General features: G+C 39.9%; 1 protein-coding gene across 9 annotated transcripts in view; it reads left to right on the top strand.

The window, feature by feature from the left end:
• Nucleotides 1-7,710, top strand: part of HNRNPC (heterogeneous nuclear ribonucleoprotein C) — a 61,208-nt gene extending 53,498 nt beyond the window's left edge. For 7 of the 9 annotated variants that reach the window (XM_049897690.1, XM_049897693.1, XM_049897688.1 and 4 more), the window contains 4 exons: nt 5,386-5,546; nt 6,726-6,839; nt 7,081-7,241; nt 7,341-7,710. In XM_049897690.1, coding sequence (XP_049753647.1) covers nt 5,386-5,546; nt 6,726-6,839; nt 7,081-7,241; nt 7,341-7,424 — 520 coding nt within the window. In that variant the 3' untranslated portion in view covers nt 7,425-7,710. The remainder of the gene's footprint in view (nt 1-5,385; nt 5,547-6,725; nt 6,840-7,080; nt 7,242-7,340) is intronic. The other 2 variants (XM_049897697.1, XM_049897695.1) reach the window with 1 other exon arrangement.
• The last annotated feature ends 9,264 nt before the right edge of the window (nt 7,711-16,974 follow it).

Raw genomic sequence — 16,974 nt, 5'->3', positions numbered from 1 at the left:
AGTCCCATTGGCCTACAGAGTTTGAGGCAAGTTTCTGTTTGTTATCAGTTTGGGATTTCAGGGCCAAACCTAGAGCTGTGACAGGAAAACCTACTCTTTGGGCTCTTTGGTCCCCTGCATCGTCTGCATCTGTTTCCTCTAGATACATCCCAAAGACTGCATTTTACCATTATTCATTCTTTGGGGTCTTGTTCATCTTCACATTCTTAAAATTGTTCTTTTTGATTTTTATCATTCTTGGATATATACCTATCTTTCTTTACTCCTCCAAATGTAAAGCATGATTCTCAGAAATGAGCCCATAGTATTCTAGATTTGGTCTCGATTAGCTCAGATAGAACAGTATCTCCTAAACACTTCAATGAAATTATAATATGGTTGCATATTTAAATGGATTTTGATAAAGACAGTGTTGTACTAAAAAGTAGTTTTATAATTAATGATACTCTTTTAGTTTCTTAAAAAATAATTTGTCAGTGCAAAAGGGAGCTATTCTTAAAATTCCTAAATTTTACAAGATCGCTGTCATCCGGAGAATTTCATTGTTGTAGCTGTTACCTTTTTAATGTACTTATAGTACTTTTCTGGGCAACAGTATCTGAAAATTAGTTGGTTTCCAAAATTACTTGCTATTTGACAATTAATATGCCTAAAACAGGTTATTTTAATCTATCCTATTTTTTTGTACAGAGAGCAGCTATAGTATATTAAATAAGTATATTCAGGGTAATACAGAATTTACTAATAGATTAACTCTAGTTTCTACTTTGGTAGTAATTGAAATGTATTATCATTAATCATTGAAGAGCACCATGTTTTAATTTTGACCTCTTTTGGACAGAATTTCCATTTAAGAAGCTTGCTTTTGAAAACCTGTGTTTTTAATAAATGCCTTATAATGCTTACGTTTTAGCTTGGAGGTTGGGATGGAAGGCTCTTTGTCTCATCTATATGTTCAAGTAGTTGGCTAATTAATATGTCTATAGGAAAGTTTTAACTTTTTGTCAAGTGATGTTTTCTTTGTTTTTTATGCTAATTAGTCTTATTTTTAAGTTGTTAGGATAAAAACATATATAATAAAACATTTTCTAATTCTACCTTTTTTTGTATGTACAGTTCAGTGACATTGGTTACATTCTTCATGTTGTATAATCATAACTACTACCCATTTCCAAAATATTTTACTACCATTAACCAAAACTCATTGCCTTCTGAGCTAGTGTTCAAATTTCTGGTGTAGGGTGCAGTCATATTCTTAGGATTTTAGTGTTAGTTCCTCTGCTAATAATGAGATTTTTATCAAGACTTTTAAAAAAGCTACCCTTGATCAATAGGGCAGTAGCAGCTATTGTTGCCTCATGTGATTAATTGTATGTCTTTCCCACGGGGAAAATGGTTATTTAATTTGTTAGCAGGCACTTGAAGCTGTCATACTGAGGTTCCTGTTACCTATTTTATTGCCGTGGAGGCTTACCATAGTACGTATGGTTTTTCACTTCCGCCTCCTCTCCTTATGTATTCACAATCATGGGCTTTAACTAATTTTATAAGGCATGGCTCATTTAAACTTCCTTAGGAATCTTTGTAATTGAGAGTCCCATTTTTGCTTAAGCAGCGGTTAACTCCTGTGGCACTCAGAGCCCTTTAGCACTACCAGTTGATGTTTATAAATACCTTTTTTTTTTTCCCCAGAGAACTGGAGCATTAGGCTCCCCAGTATTTATGGGGCCATTCCACAGATTCAAAGCAAACTGCATTTTTGTTTTGTTTTGCTTACGGCTATTTACCTGGGTCAGATGAAATGTGACTCAAAAGAAAATTTCGTTTGCTGTGAACTCTAGGGTATCTGGAACGGTAGCTCATTTGTTTACAGATTGGTACCAGTGAAAGTGAGTGGGTTGGGAGGATGGTTCAATCTCTAAAACCAACTGGACCGGACCATTAGCTCTGTTTCACGCCCAAAGATACAAATAACTTTGACATGCCTCCAAAAATTGTCAGAATCTTAGTTTCTCAACACTGACATTTTACAGTTTCTGACTCATACATTGGAAAGTTTGGGGCCCAGAGACCAAAAGCTTTATGTAAATGGAAGATTAAAAAAAACAGTGCCATTGAGTCGATTCCTACTCATAGCGACCCTACAGGACAGATTAGAACTGCCCCACAGAAATGGAAGATAGTAGTAATAATTAGAAGGTTAATGAGTAATTTTTGTCTGTCTTAATTCCCATGAGCAGATGGAAACTGACCAGTATATTAACTAAGTTAGTACATGTCTACTGAGAAAAAAATTCTGTAGAAGGACTGAGGACTTCTGGATCATAAATTTTTGTTTCCTAATTTATTGGAACTCAAAGTTGAAAGTTCCTTATTGAAGCTTAAAATAAGCCACATAGTATGAGTGCTCTGGTAACTTGTACCCACATGATTGACTCTTTGGCACATGGCAAATGAATAACTACTGTGCTTCAAGGAGGAAATGTGCTGAGGTGGTCTAGCACTGAAAATTGCTTAAAATGAAGTTCAGTATAACTTGTTTGTCAGTTTTTATAAGCTTTTAGGAAAAAAAAGTCACACCTATGAAGAGAGGAAATACTAATTTCTTAAAATAGCTGGAGGCATTTAGATGGATTTATATGGGAGGACCTCTTAAAGCCAATGTTTACAATACCAAGAATATTGAAGACTATGTTATATACTTACAGCCATATAAGAAGGGACCCTGGTCACACTACAGATGATTTATAAAATTGAAAAGCTGCTTAATGTGTCACACTTGTTCCTTAAAACCTTTGGATTTAGGCATAGCAGTGATTTTTTTAAAAATAATTTACTTTTTGTCATTGAATATACACAGCAAAAGCATAGCCAATTCCAATTTCTGCATGTACAATTCAGTGACATTGATTACATTCTTTGAGTTGTGCAGTCATTCTTACCCTCCTTCACTGGTTGTTCCTTCCCCGTTAACATAGACCCTAAGGGTTCCTATCCTTTGGAGTTGCTGTTGTGAATTTGATCCTGTATGGATAGATTTTTAAAGAGCATAATGCCGAAGGCAGACACTTTTTACTAGTTAAGCTAAACTATTGTGTGGTTTTAAAAAGTCTTCAAAGGATATTTTTGGTTTAACAATTATCTTAGGGCCATAGTTTTGGGTTTTTTTCCAGCCTCCACATCTCCAGAAAGACTGGATCCCATGAGAATTTGAAATTCTGTTCCACATCTCCCCCTGCCCCCTCCAAGTCAGGATTCGTATATTGACTCTCTGATCAAAATGTTCAGTAATGGTAGCCTGGCACCACCCAGTTCTTCTGGTTTCACGGCAAAATGACAGGAGGCAGTTTAGCCACACGTTCTGTTTTCTCCTCCTATTGCTGACTCTCCTCCTTCCTCTGTTGCTCCAGGTGAATAGAGACCAATTGTTTTGTCTTGAATGGCCACTCGTAAGCTTTTAAAGTCCCCAGGCAGCAACTGACCAGGAGGTAGAACAGAAGCAATGAACATGTTATTAGACTAAGTAACTGAGATGTTCCATGAAACTATGACCCTAAACCTCCAAACCAAGGAACCAAATCCCATAAGGTGTTTGGTTGTACATAAGCAGCCTCAGCAGCTACTTTTTTTGTTGTTGTTGGTCAGTGTTGTACATAATCTGTCACACAGCTTTTGCTGGTTCAACTTGTCTCAGGTATACAGCTTACTAACAGCAGTTAATCAGCTGTGCAGCCCTACCCTTCATCAGTGTAATTTTTTCCTTCAGTGTAACTCAGTGCTTGATAACTGATATCCTCCTCTTCTCCCTCCCCTCACCCCTAGTCACCACTGATAAACTTTGGTCTCTACTTATTTGCCTTTTCTTTTTCTATAAGTGAGCTCATACAATATATATATATATATTTTTTAATAGACTTTTAGAAGAATACCTGGGCCTGTTAGGGTTGAGTTGACAAAAAGCTGCAGAACTAGATTTTTTTTCTACTGCTTATCTTCTTACATTGTATGAGCTCTTTTACATACAAATGATAGCATGAAAAACGCAGAAACTTAATATAGAACTGATGACCATGTAAACATAAAAGTTTTTTTGTTGTGTTTTTAATTTGTCTTTACAATTGTAAAAGAGGCAGATCCAAGTCATAACTCTGTTTCCTTATCAGTCACTAAAATACTAAGTATTTTCTTTTTTTCTTCATTTTTTTTTTTTTTTTTACTGTACTTCAGATGAATTATTTATTTATTTATTTTTTAAGATACAGAACAAACTAGGTTCTCATCAAACAGTTAATACACACATGGGTTAATAGCCCCACAATATGTCAGTACTCTCCCTTCTCAACGCTGGGTTCCCTGTTACCAACTTTCCTGTTCCTTCCTCCCTTCCAGTCCCTGCCCAAGGGCTGGTGTGCCCCTTTAGTCTTGTTTTGTTCCATGGGTCTGTTCAGTCTTTGGCGGAAGGGTGAACCTCAGGAATGTTCTCATTAGTGAGCTGAAAGGGTGTCTGGGGGCCATACTCTCAGGGTTTCTCCAGTCTCTGTCAGGCTAGCAAGTCTGGTCTGTCTTTTTGAATTAGAATTTTGTTTTACATTTTTCTCCAGCTTTGTCCGGGACCCTCTACTGTGATCCCTGTCAGAGCTGTTAATGATGGTAGCTGCACACCATCTCGTTGTACTGGACTCAGTCTGGTGGAGGCTGTGGTAGATGTGGTCCATTAGTCCTTTGGATTAAATCTTTCCCTTGTATCTTTAGTTTTATTCATTCTTCCTTACTCTCAGAGGGGTTAATACTAAGTATTAATGTAAGACATTTGGAATTTAGATTTCTGGTAGAAACAGTAGTTAGTCGGACAACCAGTATTTATTGTTTGCTAAATATGTGCTGGGTAGTGAGTTTAGGCGTTAGAGAACAAGATAAAAATAGTTTCTGCCTGTCGGAGCATTGAATGGAGTTTATTCTTAAAAAGTAGTTAAGAGTTGATAGTAGCATGTTAGAACCCCAGTTAACCTGTTTTGCTATGATTCCTTCAACTGTATGAAATGTTTTTATAGGTAAATAATGATCAGTATTGTTAAAAAAAAAAAAAAAAATGTGATGGCACTACTAATAGTGCCTTAGTACAGAGGGACCTTTGATGTCTAGTGTTTTAAGGCCAAATCATATCACTGGATGTATGTGTGTATATAAAATATTTTCTTGAAGAAAAGTTAACTGCAGTGTTGAAAACATACCATTAAAGAATGGATAGTTTTGGTGGCTTTTTGAGTGACATTAAATTAACAAAAGTAGAAATGATTGTGAAACAGTGAATACTGTTTTTTAGATCTTGCTGACTTATGACTTAATGTTGGTGTGAAGGAATTCTGTTTTCCTTTTCTCCAATAGGATGTACAGCTACCCAGCACGTGTTCCTCCTCCTCCTCCTATTGCTCGAGCTGTAGTGCCCTCAAAACGCCAGCGTGTGTCAGGAAACACGTCACGAAGGGGCAAAAGTGGCTTCAATTCCAAGAGTGGACAGCGAGGATCTTCTTCCAAATCTGGAAAATGTATGTATTATTGCAGTATTCTGTTTCTGATGTTTTTCCTGTGACAAAATGAGAAATTAATAATGCAGTTATAATGCTTAGCTTTTCTGCACGTGGCTTTGCGTAATCAAAATGTTGTAGAGAAGACAGTGATTAAGGAGCCAACTTTAGACTTCCTTCTATCCCTAAAACCAAAAATCACACCTGTTGCTGTCGAGTCGATTCTGCCTCATAGTGAACCCTATAGGACAGAGTAGAACTGCCCCATGGAGTTTCCAGGGAGCGTCTGGTGGATTCAAACTGCCGACCCTTTTGGTTAGCAGCCGTAGCTCTTAACCACTATGTCACCAGGGTTTTCTTCTATCGCTAAGAGCTTGGTAATTTGAAGAAAACCATTGGACTTTAGAGAGTTGAGGCACTTGTTAAATTGTGAAAGTGTTCCTTTGTGTAGTTCCAGAAGCAAATTCATACAGTATTTATCACATATGAGGATTTTCCTTTTTTTATATTGAGCTCCTTGTAAGGTAAAAATAAAAGTAAAACATGACAGGTGCTTTAAAATAGAATTGAGGTCTTTAGCAGGTCCTATGGGCGTCTCTGGAGCCCTGGTGGCTCAGTGGTTAAGCAGCTGGGCTGCTAATCAAAAGGTCTGCAGCTCGAATCCACCAGCTGCTCCTTGGAGATCATGTGGGGCAGTTCTACTCTGTCCTGTGGGGTCTTTATGAGTCGGAATTGATGGTAACAGGTTTTTTGTAGGAGTCCCCAGTTGGCACAAACGGTTAACCATTTGGCTCCTAATCGAAATGTTGGCTGTTCGAATCCCCCCAGAGCTACTTCAGGAAAAAGCCCTGATGATCTGCTTCTTAAAGGTCATAGACATTGAAAAACTTATGACATGCAGTTCTACTCTGAAACACACGAGTTCACTATGAGCTGAAATTGACAGCCAGCTGGTTTGATTTTTTGGTTTATATAAGTCAGGAGGCTGTACTACTAAGGGGGACTAACCCTATTAGATTTCAGTTTTCAGCTACCAACTAAAAGATTGAAGGATCCCCGTTAACTGGCATCACTGATTTGCTGGCTCCGTTTCTCCACAGGGGTCTCCTATTGCCTGCTGGTGTAGTCTAGTGGGAATGTGTTTGGTCTGGTAGTTTCTGTTTCATTTAATTCTTATCTAGGGTTTTGTTTATATTAAAGTGAAAGGAGATGACCTTCAGACCATTAAGAAGGAGTTGACCCAGATAAAACAAAAAGTGGATTCTCTCCTGGAAAGCCTGGAAAAAATTGAAAAGGAACAGAGCAAACAAGGAGGTAAATCTTTATGCTGTTTAATGGGTATAAAGTTGGGTTAGTTACCGAAGATAGTTGAAAATATATGTTGGAATAGTGGGGTATAAAGCAATTGAGTTTGAAACTTGGGGAGTTGAATTGGAAAGGGAATTTGTGTGGGAGGATTTAGACTTGTGCTGCAGTTCTACAGTCATTTGTGGGGATTGTCTACATCCTGTGGACGTTACTTGCCCCTAGACAGACTTGTCCTTCTCATCCCCAGTAGAGATGAAGAATGATAAGTCAGAAGAGGAGCAGAGCAGCAGCTCCCTGAAGAAAGATGAGACTAATGTGAAGATGGAGTCTGAGGGGGGTGCAGATGACTCTGCTGAGGAGGGGGACCTACTGGATGATGATGATAATGAAGATCGGGGGGATGACCAGGTGAAAACCACGGGAAAGGAAAGAAAGAGGTGGTGGAGGGGGGATCAGGGACAAATGGAGTGCCTCTAACTCCATCCTGTTTGTGTCTGTTTCTCACAGCTGGAGTTGATCAAGGATGATGAAAAAGAGGCTGAGGAAGGAGAGGATGACAGAGACAGCGCCAATGGCGAGGATGACTCTTAAGCACATAGTGGGGTTTAGAAATCTTGTCCCATTATTTCTTTACCTAGGCGCTTGTCTAAGATCAAATTTTTCACCAGATCCTCTCCCCTAGTATCTTCAGCACATGCTCACTGTTCTCCCCATCCTTGTCCTTCCCATGTTCCATTAATTCATATTGCCCTGCGCCTAGTCCCATTTTCACTTCCTTTGATGCTCCTAGTAGTTATGTTAAGTCTTACCCTGTAATTTTTTGCTTTTAATTTTGATACCTCTTTGACTTAACAATAAAAAGGATGTATGGTTTTTATCAACTGTCTCCAAAATAATCTCTTGTTATGCAGGGAGTACAGTTCTCTCCATTCATACATGAGTTCAGTAGTTGCTTCCCTAACTGCAAAGGCAATCTCATTTAGTTGAGCAGCACCTCAGAGCAGCTTTGAGTTAGAGGTATGTGTGTTATACCCCACGTAAGAGTGCTGTGTGGGGTTGTTCAACACAAATGTAACAGTGTATGTTTTGTGAATGAGAGTTGGCATGTCAAATGCATCCTCTAGAAAAATAGTGTAATAGTCTTAAGATTTGTTTTCTAAAGTTGATACTGTGGGTTATTTTTGTGAACAGCCTGATGTTTGGGACCTTTTTTTCTCAAAATAAATCCTTATTAAACCAGGAATTTGGAGAAAAAAGAAAAAACCCTGGTTTTTTTATTTTTGTATTTTATAATTGTTGACTTCGCATTCTTTGTTTTCAGCTGGCCTCCACAAAACCCCTAGAAAATATACTAGATGTATTTTGCTTGGAGTCATAATCATTGTGCATATCAACATACACTACTCATTCTGTTTCACTGGGGGAGGATGTTTCATTAAGGAAACAAATAGCTTTAATGTGAAATGTAGGTTGTTTTGCAAAGTGGCTTTTACACCCTATAGGAAAGTTTGTGAACTCTAAATCTGCATTTTCATCAATGTTGTGTGGTCTAGCTGACACCTTTTTTGAGGTTTTTGTTGTGTGCTAATTTGTCAAGATTTTAGTAAAATTGAAACAGCTGCAGAATGAAATGTTTGTTTTCTTCCATTTTGCCCCTTTAGTTATTATTTATAAGCTTTCCAGTTAGCATCTTAGTCTCTGGCTCAATGCTACTGAAAGCAGGAAAGCTCTTTTCTGATCTGTAGCCAGTGCCTTCCCAGGTGACTGAGAACATAGTGAGGGCTATAAATTTATTTTGCTTTCTCAATCTGTTAATGACATTTCATCCATATGAATTTTTGCCATTCCATACCACCTTCATTAATTACAATGACTTTTAGGCATAATATTTCTTAACTAAGGACGTATTTATTAAACAGCTGCCAGAGCTGTGATCTAGTCCTAAAAGGCCCAGTTTATTTTGTTTTATAGTTCAGCTTTTCTAGTCGGGTAGGAGAAAACATGGTTAGTTTGACTATTTTCATGCACACAGGATTGGATCCCTCAGATAGTTGCTGTTGTTTGGTAGCATGCAACAAAATCAGTCTTTGTATCCTACCTACTAAGGGCAAGGATAGCTCTGGAATAGCTACAGCCTGTAAAAGTCATGGAAGGAAAATGGAGGGCAGAATGGAAGAAAGTGGCTAAGCTGTGAACTACCGGTTGGAGCTGAGATCCACAATATAAGTAAACTTCTCTTGTATGTTAGTTCATAGTCAAAATACTTCTACCCATCTGGTAATCTGACCTGATCTCATGTTACACAGACTCACTCTCAGCACATAACGCATGACAGTGTAATGAACCTGGGTACTTAGAAGAAAGTATAAAAGTTCTAAATTGCTAATAAAACCTGCCTGTTGAAGATTATAATGTTACCAGTGTTTAAAAGGTAGTGGTTAAGTTAGACCTGAACTGAAAGTGTCTGTTTCCCTTCAATATAGAGATATAGAACCCCCTTTCCAGCACAGAAAGTTACGTTTTGCTTTTATTTCTTAGAAATTCTATGTATATTATAGGACTTTTGGAAACCCTGGTAGTGGTATAGTGGTTAAGTGCTATGGCTGCTTACCAAGAGGTCGGTAGTTTGAATCCACCAGGCGCTCCTTGGAAACCCTCTGGGAGCAGTTCTGCTGTGTCCTGTAGGGTCACTATGAATTGGAATCAACTCAGTGGCAATGGATTTTGATAGTCTCTAAGGGGGCAACACACTCTTGAAAGAAAGTAAGATTTAAAACATGAAGATGTGTTTGGGTCTAAGAATCAGAATAGTGGGGTTTTTAAATGTGCCATCAGATCTAAGAAAATAAGCCTTGAAGCTTATAGGAGTGCATTTTCCTGCCAGTGTTGGAAAGCAGGAGGAAGGTGGGATGACTAAAAGAAGTCCCTCCACACATTTCTTTCTGATGCTGCATGATCTGTATTGGATAAACTATTCTTTGGGGCTCACTGGCTTAGGGTACTTTAATGTGCTGCTTTTACCAGTGGAAGGAGCTAACTGGAAGCTCTCAGATTGGAGTGGAGGGTAGATTTGTAATGCTAAGTAAGAGGACCATCACTTGATTTACATTTATGTGACTAGACATTAACCCCAGTATCAACTGTGAGATTGGTACCATCCAGTTATAAGCATGTATTACAAAGGGAAACAGGTGTAACAAAAGGAAATTAATACAGACTGGAGGAAAAAGATTGTGATAATTGGAAGGGAATAAATGGAGTCAAATGTGGATTTTGAAGAATGTAATGGAGGAATGGAAAAAAAATACAACCAACCGTTTAGTAACATGGTAACTATAAAACATCAGTAAGCAGATCCAGTAGACCACTTAGCAGCAGTATGTTCTGTGCAAAAGGATAAGCTATAGGAAGTAAAGCCCAGGGGCAAGAGGTGAAAAGTAAAGAAATGGGACAGATGCTAAGAGACACTAGCAAGTACTATTCCAGATAACCTATATGAGTTGACAAGATGTTTTGTGGAAGTAGTTGGGGAATAGGGAAATAGCTATATATTTAATGAGATCGGTCTAAAGATGTACTTCGTTTTGGGGACGCATGACTGGCCTGGGACAGCATTGACCACTTATAACCTAGCTGTTTGTTCAGGAAAGAACCTATGAGGTCTGAGAGACAAAAAGTCAGCCACATACTCTACTTGACAGTTGAGTATGAGGAAAATTCAGCTGCACAAACGTCAAATAGGGTTTGAGTTTCTGGACCATAATTTAATGATCACCTCAACTAAGAATAGAGTGCATTTCACTAATTTAGAGGATCAAAGAAAAAAATACACAACTCCAAGAAACCAGTTAGCAATAATAATAAACATAGATTAGGACACTGAAATGAGTGAGTGGAGTGTTGTTAGTTGCTGTGGATTCTACAAAGTCAGTTGAAAGAACTTTATCAGTGGTGTTCCTCACAGCAGTAATCAGTTGTAGGAATGGTGTTTGTTCTGACTAATAAGCAGCACTGTGTTAGAGAATTTTAATGTTTGGAAGGACCTTGGAATAAAGTAAAAATGTGGCCAGTTAAGCACAGGGAAAAGTTGGAAAAGCCCCGAATTTGAATTTCCGTTAATCAAATTCTAATGAAGTAAGAGAAATCCTCAAAACAATATGTGGTTGCGCTAGTAACTTTACAGTTACCAAAAGAAAAAAATCCAATCATGGAAAACCTATTTCAAGAGTGCAAGCCGGGAAATCTCTCCCACCACTTAGGTGGTTATTTTTAGCTGCCTCCAAGTTGACTGACTCGTGGTGACCTTACATACAATGAAATGTAAACTGGTCCTGCATCATGCTCGTAACCAACATGCTCCTCGGGTCCATCATTGCAACTACTGTGCCAATCCATATCACTGGGGGTCCTCCCACGCCCTCGTTGGCCTTCTACTTTGCCAAACATGATGTCCTCTATGGATCCCTCCTGATGACGTGTCTAAACCAAGCGCCTTGGACAGTGTTGTATCGCGTTCCATAAGGGTTTCATTGGCTAATTTTTGGAAGTAAATTGCCAGGCGTTTCTTCCTAGTCAGCCTAGAAGCAGCTCTGAAACTTGGGTGACCCTGCTGGTATTTGAAATATTGGTGCCATAGCTTCCAGTATTATAGCAACGCGCTAACCACCATAGTACAATGAACTGACGCGTGAATGGTTGATCACTTGGGTTAGAGCTACAGAAAATCGTGGAAAGAGGAAAGGAGATAATGGGGTGAATACCAAAGATAAAGCATTTAATAGGAAGGAATTGAAGCCCAAGATGGATGGAAGAAGGCATGTTGCTTTTTTTTTTTTAACCAGTCCTGATTATATCAGATTATTTTTTAAAGCACCACACAGGAATAGAAAAGATTTCAGGGAAATCTCAAACCAAAAAAAAAAAAAAACCTGCTGCAATTAACAGTAATTAAAGTTATTTGTATGTTATCAAATCAGTGGAGCTGAGTGGTTCTCAACCATGGTTGTCTGTTACAGTTACCTAGGGGAGCTTTCATAGGGTCACTATGAGTAGAAATAGACGGCAGCGGGTTACGGGTTAGGGGAGCTTTTAAAATCCTGATGTCGAGGCTTGCATCCCACACAAATTAAATCTGTGGTTGTGACTGTGCCACCAATATTTTTAAAGCTTCCGTAATTCCTGTGTGCTACCACGATGAGGAACCATGCACCAAGGGGCAAAAACTGCTGTGTGTAGGAAAGAGTGGGAGGGGCAGGTTAGGGAAGGATATAGGGCTTTCAGAGAGGGTGCTTCTGGGTGACTATGGAAGTTAGTAAAATGCCAAAATGCCGATGCACTTGTGTGGCAAAGAAAAGTGTTTGTAATATGGAAAAGGTGGGTGGTATGTTTTATGAAGTAAAAGCAATCTGGCGAGAGTACCTGCATTGGAATCCATGCACCAAAGGATGGAAAGGTGAGAAGAAAACTAGGGTGGAGGGATGGAGACAAAAATCCATGTTCTCTGAGGTTGCAGCAAAGCATGCTAAAGTAAACCTACCAGCGTTTCAACTACAGCACTGACCACTAGAATTTTCTGTGATGATGGAAATCTTTATAATAAGCTAATCAACATGGTGGCCACTAACTAGTCGCCGAGCCCCTTGAAATGGTGGCTAATGTGACTGAGAAATTGAACGTTAAATTTTATCTAAATTTAAGTGTGCAGTTCCATATTTGAGCCCTGGTGGCATAATGGTTAGAAGCTGTGGCTGCTAACCAAAAGGTCAGCAGTTGGAATCCACCAGATGCTCCTTGGAAACCGTATGGGGTAGTTCTACCCTGTCCTATAGGGTCCCTATGAATCAGAATCAACTTGATGTCAGCGGGTTTTTTTTTTGTTTTTTCTATGTGGCTGGTGGCTGGCTACCTTACTGGATAGTGCAGTGCTAGAAAATACTGAGCAGCTTCTAAACAAGTACAAATTTGGTTACCAACTCAGAAATTTTCGTGAATAAATGTGAGTGCTTCCAAAGTGTTTCATGTCTTGATTTCATTGACAACACATACTCCTAGGCTTTAGGTCCTAGACCTTATCATTGGAAGTTTCCCTAGTATGACGTTTACACCTGAGGTATTGCAGGCCTACTCCATGTTGCTCACACCTTCATTTAGCAGTCCTCTCAGAGGTTAGACTATGTTTAAAATAGGATAAATTATACATGTTGCTCACACCTTCATTTAGCAGTCCTCTCAGAGGTTAGACTATGTTTAAAATAGGATAAGTTATATTTAAAATTGTCGATCGGGTTGCCCAGGCTCCAGGCAGATACCATTCACAGAATGTTTTATGTGCATCCAGAATGTTAGCGTCTCACAGCAATCCTGTTATGTATGGAAGTAGTTATTCCCATGTTCCAAACAGATTAAGTGTCTTGTTCGAACAGTTTTTAAATGGTGGAGCCAAAATTTCAACCAGGCAGCATCTGTGGATTTTAGACCTAAGGAGAAGAAATGGTGCCTCTGAACCCACGTTCTGAATCCTAGAAAATGACTAGGCTATTTCCAAACTACAGTCTCTTTAAAATCTTGGCAGCTTCTGAAACTTAACAAAAGGGGAAAAGTATCTCCATACCGTTTTCCTCTCCATTCTGTCCACTGAAGTGGTTCATAGTTGGAAAAGCCCATTATTGAAAAATGCTTGGCTAAGAGCTGAAGTGCATCAGGGTTGGGCTTCAGAAATGCCACAATAATTTCAGAGAACACAGCCTCTTTTCTAGCTCTTTCTGGGGCACCCAGAACCTCTAAATCATTTCTTCTAGCTCAGACAATGTAAACTTTCTAAGTGTCCTACAAAAAACCACACTTCATCAGGGCAGTACTATGATGACAATTTTCTGTTCCTTGACACTTGCATGGCCTGTTACAAGTACCTGGTAGTGTCATTGCAAGAATATCCTAAAAGACTGGTCTTGCGCAGAGGGGCTTCTTACTGTGAAAGGGGTATGCAGATTGAGTCACCTTTCCATACCCACAACAAGCCACAGTAATGAGTTCCTGGTGTAAATGTGGGACATAAAAAAAAAAAATGGTACGCCCTGGAATCTACCTGCCAAGTTCAATGACAAACTCCCAACCATTTCCTACTTGGCCATTTGTTGGTTTTATTAGTTCCGGTCCAGGCTTAGGAATCTTCCTATGGAACATAAGCCTGGGTTCCTACTGTGCTTTTTGTCTATTCTGCCCATATCACAAAGGATACTTCCTCCAGAGAAGCATGAATTACCCTGCCAGGAAATTCGAGGGCTTGTGGGTTGAGGTAGTCTGCTAAATAGCCAACAGGAGCCAGGCACCAGCCCAACTTCACCCAAACCCGTAATACTCCTCTCCCTACTTGGAACTTGTGGGGTTTTTTTGTTTGTTTGTTTCCTCATTTAGCCAAACTTGCACTTCTCCCAGAACTTCAACTATATACACTCTACAAAAGCTTCTTTTGTAGCAGCAGCTAGGGCAATCTCACCCAAGCATTCTCATCCAAGGTCCTAGTTGCCAGATAGTTGTCTGCATAACTCCTGGAAATGGTGCAGTGGTCTGCTCTGTCCTTGCCAGGTCCCCCATTCTGGACTCACCTTTGGCATTCTCCCTGCTAGGAGTGTCCCAGTTCTCTGCCATAGGCATTGGGACGAGCAGCCTTTGGAAGAATCTGGCCCCCTGGGGAATTACAGACGGCATCCTCACTTTCTCACTGTTCTCTGACCACATCAGGAGACAGCATCAGTGTTTGCTATTTCTATTCCCTTTCAACTGGGTATACAGCCCTCATTTTTTCTCCTGGTGGCACCCAGCAACTGTACCTAGGTACACACCTGCTCTTGTTGGTTGCCCTCGAGTTGATTCTGACTCATGACAACCCCATGTATGCAGATTAGTACTGCTTCCTATGATTTTCAGGGGTGTGACCTTTCTGAAGCAGATTGCCAGGCCTGTCTTCGGAGGCACCTCTGGGTGGGTTCAAACCGCCAACCTTTTGGCTAGTAGTTGAGTGTTTAACCATTTGTGTTCCCCAGGGGCTCCCCTAGGGCTTTCCTGTCTCCCCCTCAGCCTGTGGACCAAGCACATGGTAGTTCTTCTCACTGAAGGTTATGCTTCTTATCCTTTAAAGTACCTACTTGAAGATAAGGCTATGCCTCTGTTCTCCAAAGTATAAATCTCCGAACAGTTTCTCTTTCCTTAGGAATCTGCTGCCTTCATGCAATTGACGTGAGGGCTAATTTTTCCCTAAAAGGGAAACATGTTGTTACAGTATTAGATCTCTACAGGTCTTGAGAAGCATTGTCCTAACTTTAAAGTATCTGAGGAGTCCTGTTCTAAAGTTTTCCCACACAGATGATAGTTTCCTTTCCTGCTCTGTATACTTGTTTTTCATTTTTCCCTCCTTCCAATGTCCCTTTGGGGTTATTTTTCACTGAAGGTTCCATAACCATGCCATCCCGTCCCCCCCCCCTTTTTTTATTTTAACAACTCTGGTCATTCTCAGTTCTCTCCTTGAGCAATAGTTGTACTTAGCAGCTTCAGAACATCCTAGGCACAATCCAGGTGCAACATGGTCACACGCCTTTCCGGAGAAGAAATGTAATCAAACAAGACTAGCAGCCAAAGTTAACAAAAAGCACAGTCCTATCTAGCTGCTGTGAACACATGATTATATTTGCTCTGGTGAGAAATAGAGGGACACACTGTATTTTATAACTACTGTTATAGCCCACGTGCTTCCTAAATATTTGTTGAATTGTTCTCTCCATCTTGCCCGCCACTGTCACAATCCAAGCTCCCAATACCTTGCTCCTGGATTACTTCAATAGCATTTTGTCTACCCGAATCCATATGATCCTTTTCCAGTCACTTCACACAAAAGCCATAGTGATCTTTTCAAAACACACGTGTATTCCTGCCATTCCTCTGCTTAAAAGGTTTACTTGCCTTTAGGATAATGACAAAATTTCTTAACACAGCCTACAAGGCCTTGAATGGCCTGACCCTTATCCACATGTCCAGCCTCTTCTACCACATGCTCCCTCATTTTCCTGGCTCCAACTACATTAGACCTCTCTTCATCCCTCTTACTCCCCCTACTCTTTCCTTTCACGGAAGCTTTGCCCATTTAGCTCCCTAGTTAACTACTATTCATCCTTCTGATCTCAGCTCAGGTGTCACTTGCCCGGACTTTCTTGACCAGGCCAATAGGCTTTCACAGAACCTGGAATCCCTTCTTTGTAGCACTGATTATAGTCACACTCATTAATTTGTGTAATTATTAGATTAATGTGTTTTCCTTGTTAGAGTGAAATTCAGGGAGAACAGGGACCACATCTATTGTTATTCACCAATATAACTCCAGTGCTTGGCACAATGCCTGAAACAAATACTTGTTGAAGCAGACTGCCACATCTTTCTCCCATGGAGTGGCTGGTAGGTTCGAACCTCGACCTTTTGGTTAGTAGCTGAGCACCTAACCACTGTGCCACCAGGGCTCCTTGAATGAATGAATGAGAAAGGGAGAGGAAGAAGTGAGAGAAGGTTAGTGCTGGGTGAGGCAATCTTGGAAACAGGCAGCAGGAGTGCCAAGCAAGAATGAAGAATTGACTCTACATCACACCTAGAGGAGTGTTGTAATGTCTTGTGCCTGTCTCAAGGGGGTGCATTTTTACAAGTGTATTTCATTGCCTCCATTTTCACTATAATTTTCAGTCCTCTCCCAATGTCAACATCCAACCGTCTCCTCAATAATCTATATCTGATGCCAAGGAGAAGAATGGGCACTATCCAAAAAGATGAATGTGCCCATTGCAATTGGAACTTTGGAACTTTCAACACCGTTAAGTCCTATTCCCTTTACAAAACCCACTCCTCCCTTAGTGGATAGCTCTCCTATTCCTCAACACCTGTGCTCTTTATTTGTTGAAAATTAAAGTATACATTCATATAAAATGCACACATCTTAAGTATACTCTTAACGAAGATTTACAAAGTGAACACGCCTGGTTAAAACACCAACCAGAGCAAGATCTGGAACATTACCAGCACCCTAGAAACCTCCATCACGCCCCCCTCCCATTCCTACCACCACCAGGTAACCACTATTCCGATACCTGTCACCATAGAGAGG

This window comes from Elephas maximus, chromosome 10 (assembly GCF_024166365.1).
Source record: "Elephas maximus indicus isolate mEleMax1 chromosome 10, mEleMax1 primary haplotype, whole genome shotgun sequence".
NCBI lineage: Eukaryota > Metazoa > Chordata > Mammalia > Proboscidea > Elephantidae > Elephas > Elephas maximus.
The sequence above is the reverse complement of the archived record's forward strand: the minus strand, read 5'-3'. Positions and strand labels throughout refer to the sequence as shown.